General features: G+C 34.6%; 1 protein-coding gene across 1 annotated transcript in view; it reads right to left on the bottom strand.

Moving 5' to 3' along the window:
- Positions 1 to 13,029, bottom strand: part of LOC149799535 (uncharacterized) — a 204,135-nt gene that overhangs the window by 127,963 nt on the left and 63,143 nt on the right. Inside the window, exon 2 of the mRNA XM_089957090.1 lies at positions 6,382 to 7,243. Within this exon, the coding sequence (XP_089813216.1) occupies positions 6,382 to 7,157 (776 nt within the window). The 5' untranslated portion in view covers positions 7,158 to 7,243. The remainder of the gene's footprint in view (positions 1 to 6,381; positions 7,244 to 13,029) is intronic.

The raw sequence follows: 13,029 nt of genomic DNA, 5'->3' as shown, positions 1-13,029 counted from the left end.
CATATATCCTCAATCTTTCTTTCCTCACACTGAACCAGTTACACGTATTATTATTTCACCTATGAGCTATAAAAGTATGGATCATCTTAACTAGCTCTCGAAAAAGTCAGTGTCCGACCGTATTTGATAAGGTTCATCATTCATTAGGCGTTTATAAACTTATCTTATACATAAATAGCTCCCTTTATTCAGTTGAACGTCAATAATTGTACGATATCGACTGAAAGGAAAACATCTTACTATTGCCAAATATTTGTAACCTTCAAGGTGTGGAAAATTTTCTGTTTTTGTTTTCTTTCTGCTTTTATGTGTTACTACGCGTCTACTATAGACTACTTTTTAAAATGATCCATAACGTTGTCAAAGACATTCAGGTATCAAGGGCAGTTACTGCTGCATCCAATAAATACGTTATCGATTTATTCAGATTATCATCCAGAGTTCTCTACAGTGTTAGGTCCTGATTCCATGGAATTGAGCTTCTGATCCCGGTGATCGTTTAAGCTAGTACATAACTTACAAGTGGTTGTAAGACTTTAAGCGTACGTAAAAGAGTAACTACGTATATGACGTGTTATGACAGCATCTTTAAATGGATCATCAGATAGGTGTATGTATGTTTACATTCACACATTCGGAATATTTTACAAAACCGCTCACTCAGTTTCCTTGAGTGTGAGTGATTGTGTGCCATTTTACAATTAAATGACAACAATTGCAAATTTCCATACAGAACAGCAACAAATAGAATAAATTGTAAACATGATTTAATCGTTAGAGGTCAATGTCATCGTCAACATGTACCCAAAATGTAACCGTGAAAAAATGAATTCGATGCGACGGCCGATTAAAAAATACCAACCCACCACCGGAAGTTAACAGAATTACATCGTCATGTAACATCGCCTTCTGACAATCGTATACTCATTATTCCCACTATGAAAACAAAGTCATATGGACAGCGTTCTTTTGCATACCAAGGCCCAGCAACGTGGAATGAATTGCCCACTGAACTTAAACACAAAGACACAGTGATACCATTCAAGAGTGCTCTCAAAACTCACTTATTTCGACTGCTAGAACAAACTTAAAGACATAATGTTTCCTACCTTAAATATTCTCAGCATGTTTTTTATGTTTTCTAATATCATGGTGCTTGTTTTGTAATCATATCATTATATATGTTTCTTTTATCTTGTAGGTGTTGTCTAATGTTGTAAAGCGCTTAGAGCTTCTAAAGATTAGGCGCTATAGAAAGTCCTCATTATTATTATTATTATTATTAAGTGTCCACTTTTAAGTAGAACGCATGGCAAAAAAGAGAAAAAGAGAGATTAATATCGCACCAAGTATAATATTTTTCATTCGATATATTTGACCTTTTATAAGGAAGAAGAACTTTAATATTTTATGAATCGGTAGAAAAGGTAAGCATGGTTAAGTTACGTAAAGCGCACATTTTGTTTTAGCTCACAAAGTTTTGCCTTGTATGACTTAAATTTATCAGTGCCATGAATCTGGGGTTTATTCCGCTGCCATTTATCTAGCCAAACTTTTGTGCAGGAAAAATGGCATGAAAGTACACGAGAATAATGTAAAAGAAAAATACAGTATAAAATGCACAGCCAAATATTGTTCCCTTTGGCAAAACTCTTTCATAAAAGGCGAAAGTAACGTGTACAAGTATAATTTTGCCCATTGTTTTGACGCTTTTGTGGTTTCCATTTTAACTGTCGCAGTTGGATTTCTGCTTGACGCCGTCAAAATTAATAGTAAAGTATGATCTCTTCACCATTCCTGAAGTTACGTAGCCTAAGCATAGAATGAAAGATCCAAGAATTGTTTGTTAACGTTTTGATCCTCCGTGCTCTCTCTCCTTCACCCCTACTACATATCTATATAGTTATCAATCGCTATATGGGTCTTTTAAGAACACATGGACACTTTAACTGGTAACTTTAGAAACAATTATGAAACTGACCACTGTCGGCATTTTTACAAATAGTTGATGACAATGGTTCCCAACCCGTGGACCGTGGACTTCCAGAGGTGCGAGAGGTTATTCCAAGGCAGCCGCGGAATTATTCCTAGGGATACGTATTTTCTCAATTAATGGAGCCAAACGTACAACTATTAGCATGTGGGGGTCCGCGAAATGTTTGGAAAACAGGAATGTGTCATCATACTCGAAAAGTTTGGGATCCACCGTTTTGTGATATATGACATTTTGTAAGAACTTTTTGATGTAGAGAATTTAATTTTGATGAGGTTCCTAACTAGGCATCATGTGTTTCTCCAATGCAGTAATAAAGTATTTTCAATGAAAACATTTAGGAACCTATTAAGATAAAAGTACATTAGTACATGTACTTTTATAGTGTACGTGTTTTTACTGCAACTTTTGCCACATACCTTTTCCCAACGCTGCAACAAAAAGTGTGTGTTAATTATGATATTAAGCTCACAAACATAGACATAAAATGAAATTTAAAAAAAAAGAAAGTCAATCAGGTCAAGCAGAAATGAACTCAGTTTTGGACAAGGTCAAATCCTGCATACATTGTTGCAGTACAATAGACAATAACATGTAAAGAAATTTAAAAACAAATTAAAGCTACGAAAACAAACATTGTAGAGTGTGTGTGTGTGTGTGTGTGTGTGTGTGTATATATATATATATATATATATATATATATATATATATATATATATATATATATATATATATATATACGTGTGTGTCTATTGTGGCCTTTCAATGGATGGATTGGTACATAATTCCTTATTCATTTTACTTTCCTCCATCAAGAAGAGAAGCTAATAAGAAAGAATGGCGAAATGAACAAGCTATGTTAACCTGCTACCGCATCTACTTGATAATTATTGATAATTATTACCGTGATAAACAATAAAACCAACGAAGACGATGGAAATAATAATGATTTCTATAGAATTGTCGATGCTGACTATGGTTGATGTTGCTGCGGATGCTGTTTTTGCTTCCGCTTCTTTTTTCTTCGATAACTTAATCAGCAGTATTTTAGCAAAATTCGTATCCCAAGAACAAGCACCCAATTTTCTGTTACGAGTATATGCTCTTAAAATAAATAACAGAAAATACAACAAGATTTGTAAAGTCAACAAATATATTTGTTTCCCTAGAATACAAAGTGAAAATGAGAAGAAGAAAAAAACTTATGGTATTGCGAATTAACCCCCCCCCCCAATAAAAGAATTAAGGAAACAATTCTTAGTAACTTAAAGTCCTGAATAAAATTCAGTAAAAGTCCAGAAAAACATACCAAAACTGAAGTCGATAACGTGTTTGTGGTATCTATTGAAGTGTTGATGTGTCAACAGTCTTTTGTTGAATCACAGAAATAGAATTCCAGGTTTGAATATACTATAATTTCCAGTAAATGTCTCTATGCAAGAATTTTATCAGAGAACTTTTGTATTTCCAGTGAAAAAAATCACTTGAATTCAATACTTTGAACATGAAGATATTCCAGCCCAACTCCTGATCACAAAATAGAATACAAAGTAAAAGTGCTAGATGTTAAAGCACGAATAACCAAGTCCTCACAATTACAAGATTATATAGTTCTCTACTTGACCTCAGGTCACAATCAACATATTATTTTTTTTTAAAACACATTACGTAATGGAAAATAACCTTCTAGAATGATCCGGATGTTTACAAAATCAAAATCATAACCTGTAAAATTCATTTAGGAAAGTCCAAAACCCTGACCCAAATAAGCATATATACTTCTTCTATTAATAATAATTATGATATTAAGCTCACAGACATAGAGAATAATTTAGCTATTTATTAGTTATTGATATAAAATGAAATTTAAAAGAAAAGAAAGTCAATCAGGTCAAGCAGAAATGAACTCAGTTTTGGACAAGGTCAAATCCAGCATACATTGTTGCAGTACAATAGACAATAGCATGTAATGAAATTTAAAAACAAATTAAAGCTAATGACTTCTTGGTGAATAGAAACGTTCATAATTTGAATTACATCGACTTTGAAGTGCATGAATTTATCAATGACATAACATAACACGAGATGATGCAGATAGAAGCATCAATGACATAAGCAGTAGTTGTATTTGCTCTTCTGAACTGACATTTTCTCATAAAGAACATAAAGACGAAAGCTAGTAGACAGTGCAAAGAAATTCTTGCAAACCAGAACTCTTGTTACAAAGAATCACTGCAAGGAAAGACACGCACTTCACAATGAAGAAAGTCAAAGAGGTACTGGGATATAATAAATACTATCGACAAGAAAAGAAACGTGTTTAAAGTATCGCACAGCAAGAATGCTTTGAATATTTTAAGAGAAAAAAAAAAGTGGACACAGGGACGAACGAGAAATCCGGAAACGGTGCAAGTGGCGGATCTATTCTGAACGACTCCACTACTGGTTAAGATATACTAAAAGTCGTTAACAATCTAAAAATAATAAAGTAATTTCGATTGTTAATATATTAAATAAATAAAAGCCTCAATTGCTAAAATGGTAAATGTGTATATCAAACTTTTTAATATAAACCTGGATACTGGCAACGTAACAGACAGTTGTACAAAAGGTATTATTACGATAGTTTGTAAAACTAAAGGTGACAAACCGAAATATCAGATTATAGACCGATTGTTTTAGCAAGCTGTTTTAGAACTGTTTTCCCGCTATATTTAGATTTAAGAGTATCTAAGTCTCCTCGTGATAATACGTTATTAACTGAGACTCAAGCGGATTTAGGAATGGTTATTACACAATAGCCAAGATTTATCTTTTCTACACGCTTACTGAATTTATTCGACGCTGAAAAACGAATTGGGGGAGAATACTTTTGTTGACTTTAAAGTACCTTTAATAATGCAGGGTAGTTGGATAATGGCATAAATGTAGCCATCAAATTGTAAAGAAAAGTAACTCTATAAAACGCTCCGGTTTATCGCGCTCACTTTTGTTTCAGGTGAGAGATGGGGCATAGGTACCGCCTCCACCTCCTCCCCCACTTGGATCCGTCCCTGATATAACTCACGCACTGACTCCCTTTTTCTGAAAAGCACTGCTGGCACAACTGATGCCAAAACACATTCAAAGTTAAGAAAGCAGTATCGAAATGATGACGATGTACTAAGTCTCTTTACGTGATGAAAGTAAATTCTTGTCTTTGTTTCTGAGACACGTAAATTATACGCTGTATTTAATGTTTTTATTCCATAGCATACTGTTTGAAAACTGATGGCCAATCTGTATAACAATTCTGAATTCTATAATACTTAGGTCAGCTTACGAAACGTCCATGTTTAATAAGCTGGCTGTGGACAGTGCAAATACGACACTTGTTTGACCGAAAGCACTTAGAATTACTTGGACAGAGCAAATGCGACACGTGTTTGACCGAAAGCCCTTTAAATGACATGGTCAAACTTATATGTAACACTGTTTGATGCATTATCATTGTTCTGAAACATAAAGAGTTTTTATTCCCAAATAAGCATCAAATAGTATTACTGTACTATACTCCCCACTGTGTTCTTATCCTAGAAGTTAGGAAGCTTACCAAAATGAAACAAATTTAATGATACAAGGTTTTTAAATATCAACCTAATGCTGAGAATATATGTAATGTTCATACTATGATAATATTGTATGGATATGATTTGAAGTAGGTATATATCATACTTACTTATTATCATATTTTATGGATATGGTTTGAATTAAGTATCATACTATGATGATATTTTATGGGTATGATTTGAAGTAGGTATGATAGTATTATCAAATTTTATGGACATGATTTGAATTAAGAATCATACTATGATCATATTTTATGATTTGAAGTAGGTACGATACTATGATCTTATTGATGGATATCATTTGAAGTTGGTATCATATTATGATCATATTCTATGAGTATGATTTGAATTTGGTATCATACTACGATCATACTGACGGGTATTATTTGAAGGCGGTGTCATACTATGGTCAGATTTAAGCCCTGAACAAGGTAATATGGTACTCGACACTGGGAATAAAACTAGCTTCATCACAAAATAAAATAAATTAATTAATTTTAACTTTTTTATCGTTAACTCAGAAATTAGATTTGTAAAGTAAAATATTGCATTATGCATACTAGTTGTACTTAATTACTTACTGTCAATACACTCAAAGACCCCTATCAGATTTAGGACTTTTAACAGGATGTTGAGGTTTGTGCTTAATAAGTATCGAGAATTCCGGTCTAGAGGCTTTTGCCTATTTCGGATAAGGGTGCGCAGTACAGTTAATATTAATACAAAGAATTGAGGTTAGAGTGTATAAATCTACACATTAAAAACAGAAAGAAAACTCACCCTTCTCTTGTCGGATATTCTGTGATGGATTCTAAATCCGTTGCTGATTCAGAGTCTTCCGGAGCAAAATATGGCACCCGTTTTCGGTTATAGGGGAACGTGCTGTGCAAGAAAGAATCCGAATTCCGGGCCCTTCTACTTTGCTCCCTCATCTGTTGCACTTCCTCCTCGTAAATTGTGTTCTCAAAACAGCCAACTGAATGGGGTCGGCTATGCCGAAACATGCGCTGTCTTTTCAAAACGTCTGCTTTTGGAGGAGAGGGCAAAAATGCAGTATCTTGAGAATCATCTGAGTCGAAACTTGTCCGACTACTCCGGCTGCTCATGCTACTCCTATGACTAAACAGTGGCATATCACATTGTGTGGACACGTCACGTTGCCAAGGAAACCGAGTCTCAGAACTTTCACCAATTATATCCAGTTTATCCATGCTTTCAAAATTTGGATCTGTAAAACTTGACGAATAACTTAAATTTCTGTTATGTGCCATGTCGCCGTCTGTGCTAATAACCGGCTCTGACTCGGTAACACTTTGTGGTAAATAGTCTCCAAATAAACTATCACAAAAATTATCTCCCTTGATTGGTTTTTGAGGATCAGAGGGAATTTGCCCGATATGAAGTGGCTGACTTGAGGCATATTTGTGTCTTTTCATGACGTTATCGCTATCTCTGCTTGGCGACTTGGTGCAAACCATCTGGTGCTCACTAATGGAAGAGGGAAGTGCCGTTATGCACTTACTGCGCTGATCCTGGTTGAACAAACTTCCGTCCATGCTATGGAATTTACGGCGAAGCGGAGGAGGCCGCTGATGGTGAGTTGTGCTGCTATGATCATGATTTTCATCACGCTTGTCGAAGCCTGAAGAATAAAACAACACAACATATGCAGATTCTGTTTTAATTTGTCACTTGTGATTCAAAATATAAATCAATCAATCAGTCGATCATCTATCAATATCTGGGAGGGTTAAACTATAAAAAATAGTAGATGGGCATGGAACATAGCTAAAGAATATTCGTTTGGATTGTAGAGATCCATTTCCTAAACGAATCTGAGTATCATAATGACAGTAATATAACTACGTAACGGAACCAAGTGGAAAGCCACTTGACAGGGCTGTCAAGGTATTGAAAATTATTCAAAAAATCAAAGAAAATATATTTGTGACATGAAATGGAATCATTTAATTATTTAAGATTATACCGATTATATTGAAATATCTAAATTTATAAAAATGAGACAATAAGAAATTGAAAAAGTAAAATTGTGTGCAGATACAAGATTTTTAAGGTAAAGGCCCTGTACTCTTGCCGATGAGTGAAAAACATTCTACTTGCATAAACATCCATCTCGACTATTTTTGATGCTGCAGACTTTCAAAAAGGTGATAAAGGACAGACACCAACAATCAATCAATAAACCAAAACACTGACCACCCCAAGTCTATATACCAAATTACTTACTAATCGGCTATTGAAAAGCACATAGCAGGCAGTAGTGTTAACACTGATATAGCAGTTGACATTGATAATACGAGATTCCAACTGCGATAATTATTTCTTTTCTGTGTGAGGATTTGTGGTCTCTAAACTAGTTTGTTTCTTTATTTTTGTTTGCTTGCGTGTTTATTTTTTTTCTTCTTCTTCATGTTCATTACTGTATTAACTACAAAATGTAAACAAGAGGACATCGAACAAACGTATTAATAAAAGAAATCTTACTTTCGACCATTAGGGCCATTTACTTATGCGGCAAAATATCGATCCTTAGAAACGATATATTCCAAATAATACTGTAACATTCCCACATCCGATAAATGTGCAAATCAGAAAGACGATACATCAGAAACCGTTTTTCGCTCGCATTCATTCATGTATCCAAAGTAGGTTAAATGTTAATCTTGTTCTTCGAGTTTGGGTCCAATCGAGTAACGGACCGAATAGGGAAAAGGTTATGTTTTATTGGTAACGACATTGGTGTATGATTGACGCAATCAAAATGACAATAATTGTACAGGGGAATGGAAACGGAAAGAAAATCCTTTAATCTATATCGGGAATTGAGAAAATAAAATAATAACGTAAGAAATGAATGGAAGTAAAAGGGAAACAATATCTTGGATTGTGATGGACATTTTGAAGGAACTAAGAGAATCAAAATGATAATGATGGTTGAGTGTGAAGTCAGTAAACCACCGTCCCTGAATGGGTAACTGGACCAGTTTGGAAACTGTCAGCTGAAGCTACAAGTTATTCTCTCCTCGCCCACCTACCGCTCCTCCGCCCACCGTACAAAGAAGCAAATGAAGAAAATCTTAAAGTTTAACCAAAAGTAAAGAATCCAAGATTTTTGTAAACGATTTTGAACACTTGAATCCTTTACGTTTTTTCTTCTACATTATCTTATCCGACTTGTAGTTTTGAATCAGATTTATGTGTACAGGTATAGTTTCATGAGAACAAAGACCTCACTAAATATTTAAATCAGTTGCTGATGCCTTGCTGTGCAAGAATTGGTGGTCCCTGTGTTTGATGCTGTTGGTTTTCTTATTGCTATTGTTAACTCACACTTCTACTCAATTCTCGGGAGCCATAATACCAACCAACAAGAACAACGAACGAACTCTGATAATCTTTGACCGAATGCAATGAGGAATGAAGCTATTGCATCTAAAAGACCTTCAAACATTCAAATACCAAAGGCTTTACTTATATCACTTTTATATTTTGTTTTATATACATTTTGCGTAATTCTAGCACGTGTGTGCTTAATATTTATTTTGTTGTACTTCACATTTACATTTATTTGCATGGGTTTATCTTCCGACGGCTTCTGTGCAAGTTTGACATTTTTCAGTCAGTTTAACATTTTTCGAACATTTGCCTTTAGTTGGCACAGTATAGATAATATTGTGTTGCTGCGACGTAAAAGCACTACTACAAAGAAATTTTAATTAGTCAAAAAGCGATAAATGAACGAATTCGAAGAAGATATTTTTGTTTTTGTTTTACTTGCTGATCCGTATATAGCAAGTCAATTATTAACCTACTGTTGGTCGAATTCTTCGGCGGTCTAAAAGATGTATGGAAATGAGACTAGCAACTTGTGGTTGGCCTTTAACGGATTTTTTTAAGTAACTGAGAGAAATTAAAATGATATTAAACAGACGCGAGGAACCTTTAGAAAAAAGATATCCACTTGAGCTACATTATTTAAAAGGATATGCTCGAAGTAAGTTTTAAAAAAAAATGAACTCGAATAACTGTTGAGCAGAAAAGAACAAAGAAAGTGGGAAGACCTGTATCTCTTTGGTCTGTAAAGGCTACATTAACTGAGAGAGAATCCAAATGTCAGTGGTTTAAGAGAGTAGAGGCGAGAATAATCGATAGACGATATAGCTGTGAATGAATTTTATCAAGGTCAATACCACCTCGTTTTCCAGCCCTGTTTTACAAGACCTCTCCGGTGGCCTAGTGGTTAGAGCGTCCGCCCCAGTCATACCAAATATTCTAAAAATGGTACTAACAGCTGCCTCGCTAGGCGCTCAGCATTAAGAGGTTAATGTTAGGACTGGTCGGCCTGGTGTCAGAATAATGTGACTGGGTGGGACATCATGCTACATGTCTGCGGCATATTGCCCCAGTACTAGACATCACTTTAAACTGCCACACTGCAGACATCGTAGCAATATGACTGAAAAATTGTTAAAGCTACGTTAAAAATCTAAATCACACACACACACACACACACACACACATACACTGTTTTACAACATAGGGGAGGGTTCTGACGTTCACGTTTTTAACGTTAATACCCCTGGTAGATACACCAGCTTGTATATCTCCTGTATGTTATGATATGTAAGTACTTGTATATCTATTCATCATTTCGCAAAACCAAAAATAATCAAAATCTGGTTAAATGTGTCACAACGGATCCAATTTAAGTAACAAGCCATAAATGTGTAAATTAGACAGACTGATTAATTCATGGAATCGATCTCTCCATATGAAGTATTCCAATATTAATCTTCTGCTACCTTTTATAATGGAGAGGGGTGTGTTAACTAGCATAATTGAACTTACAGTGAATATTCTTATGGTTTTTAAAGGCATTTATAAATAACAGAATCCAAATTGTAGCTATGGTGGAGTTGTATAAAATCAAAACAGGAAAGAGTCTTGTTGCTCAGCAACCTTTGACGGCTCAGAAAGACAATAATTATACAATGGAATAGAACTGAGAGAACAAAGGTATCCTTACGCAAAGAAACTGACAGTTTCAGGTATGTCGAGAATCTATGTTAAAGTTAAGGTAAAATCCGAAGAAGAATACAATCGAGTGCAAAGAAAATAGACGGTAGAACGTTTTGAATCCCTCCCCCCCCCCCATCAGTTGCAGTCATATTTATAGGACAAAAGTGAGAATCTTCTTTCACCCTTCCTTTAATAAAATCCTGTAAATGTCACGTGGCAAGATATATCTGAAACCTAAGATGATGCATTAAAATTAATAGTTTGAACTGTGCTAAGAAGCAGCCTCTGGGAAGTGAATATTTGCCTCTGAACATAAGTAGATTCCTTGCATGTAACGTAGGCTTGTTTCTTCTGCAGCTTATATATATATATATATATATATATATATATATATATATATATATATATATATATATATATATATATATATATATATATATTACGATAGGTCAGATTCTGATATAAAACCAGGATCATAACCAGATTCACGGGGGTAAGTTTCATCTGCCAACCCTTTGTTACGTATGCGACGCGTAACATTGATCGAACTCAGAACACCAAGAAGCCTGCGAGTGTTATGTTCTCACTGACCCTAGAACAAGTAAAGTTAGTATAAACTTTTCCGACCTTGACGTTATTTTCTTTATTCTATCCTTTTTTTGAAGCCACGTATGTTAATTTGATATTCAAGGACACCAACATATATTATCGATGTTTGGTGCGTGCTTTTATTGTCCAAATACGTATCAAATCTAACTTACTCACAATGTTGGCGACAATTTTGAAAATGATGCAGAAAATGTCACCTTCTATGATGCCGTCATAACGGATGAACCATAGTGTCTCTTTTTGTTCTTCGATTTGCTTGCCCAAAGACTACTTCCAGCGCCTTCACTGGTTCAAATCGTGCGTGATTTACTAATTTACGTGAGAGAATGCAATGTGCAAAAACGTAAGACATCAGTTACATTCTACAAACTTTCAATGATTGGTCCATTCGATTGTTAACAATATGGAAGAGTATTAGTACAATCTAGGTAACCTTTTAAAATCTTCATTTACATTTATTTTCTTAAAGATTTAATTTTTTGATGTACAACGGCACTAAAAGGCAGAACATCAGACTGGTCTACGAGTATACCTCGTTCAACATGTATTCACTGAAATGGTAATAAAGCAGTTCGAACGTCCAACTTTACTTTTTTGCCTCAGCATTTTCCATCCAATGCTAACTTCCATTATTAAAATCTCCATCTACAAAGATCATTTGAATGACTAAATGTTTAATACCAACAATAAAAAGGGAATGGTTGGTTTCCAAGAAGGATGTTCATATTTGTGTCTTATTTTCAGCTTTTTATGTTACAAAAAATCTTATGGTTATTACAATACTAGTGTATACGTCATGTGCCATACTTTGATAGTGATGGTCAAGCCGCTGTTGAAAGAGTTTCAGGACATCGGCTCGATTGCTGAAATGATTAGTCTTCTGCAAAATTAACTTAATTGCCAAACATCGAGAAAAACAAATAAAGAAGAAAAAATGATCCACATACATTAGGTTAGATATTCCACAAGATGATATAAATTTTCAATATAGCAATGTCCTTCAAAATATATTTATTTTACATTCAGAGTATCTAAGTAAGTAAAAAGATCTTAACCTTTCTCAACTGATCTGTTCAATTATTCATAAAGGTATTGCTCTATCAGCGGGTCATTTTTATACAATTGAGAAATTGGGATAAAGATCACAAGATAAATGCAATTTTGTGACAAATGAGGCAAGGAAAATGGGAATTCCAGCGAGACCTAGGAACACTAATCTCGTTTGTACACACACTATACGTGAGTCTACTGCTTTACTGAATCATAAGATCCATAAATGGATTTTTTAAAAACGCAGAAATATGATATCACTTCATTGATAGCTTCTTGACATCTGACCAGCGTGGTGCGTGGAAATTTGTAAATAAGCTAGCAAAATGATATATTTCATTGGACGAATGAGCAAACAGCTGGCATTGTAGAACTAGTGCATTAGTTAACACATTGATTTATAAACAAAATATATTTAGTAGATGGATAGAAAAATATAAACAACTTATAACGTAAATCTTATCTGAAGGTTATACAAAGTCCTCCAACGAGCTCTCGCTCTGTGCGCTCGGGATGCTGAAAGGGCCTGATGCACTCTCCATCATGTCGACGGTAAAATAGTTCCGAGCTACTTGACTGGATATCCAGAAAAATAAATATAAGCTAGATGACGAAAGAATAGCCAGCATAAAGAGTAACATGCAGCTCTCGTCCGGCCAACAGTTTACATCTTAATCAGGTGTTCTGTTCAGTAATTTATCCAAGCTCAATCATGATACATAAATGTAA

Source organism: Sinohyriopsis cumingii, chromosome 5 (assembly GCF_028554795.1).
Source record: "Sinohyriopsis cumingii isolate HCF-2022 chromosome 5, ASM2855479v2, whole genome shotgun sequence".
Lineage (NCBI taxonomy): Eukaryota > Metazoa > Mollusca > Bivalvia > Unionida > Unionidae > Sinohyriopsis > Sinohyriopsis cumingii.
The sequence above is the reverse complement of the archived record's forward strand: the minus strand, read 5'-3'. Positions and strand labels throughout refer to the sequence as shown.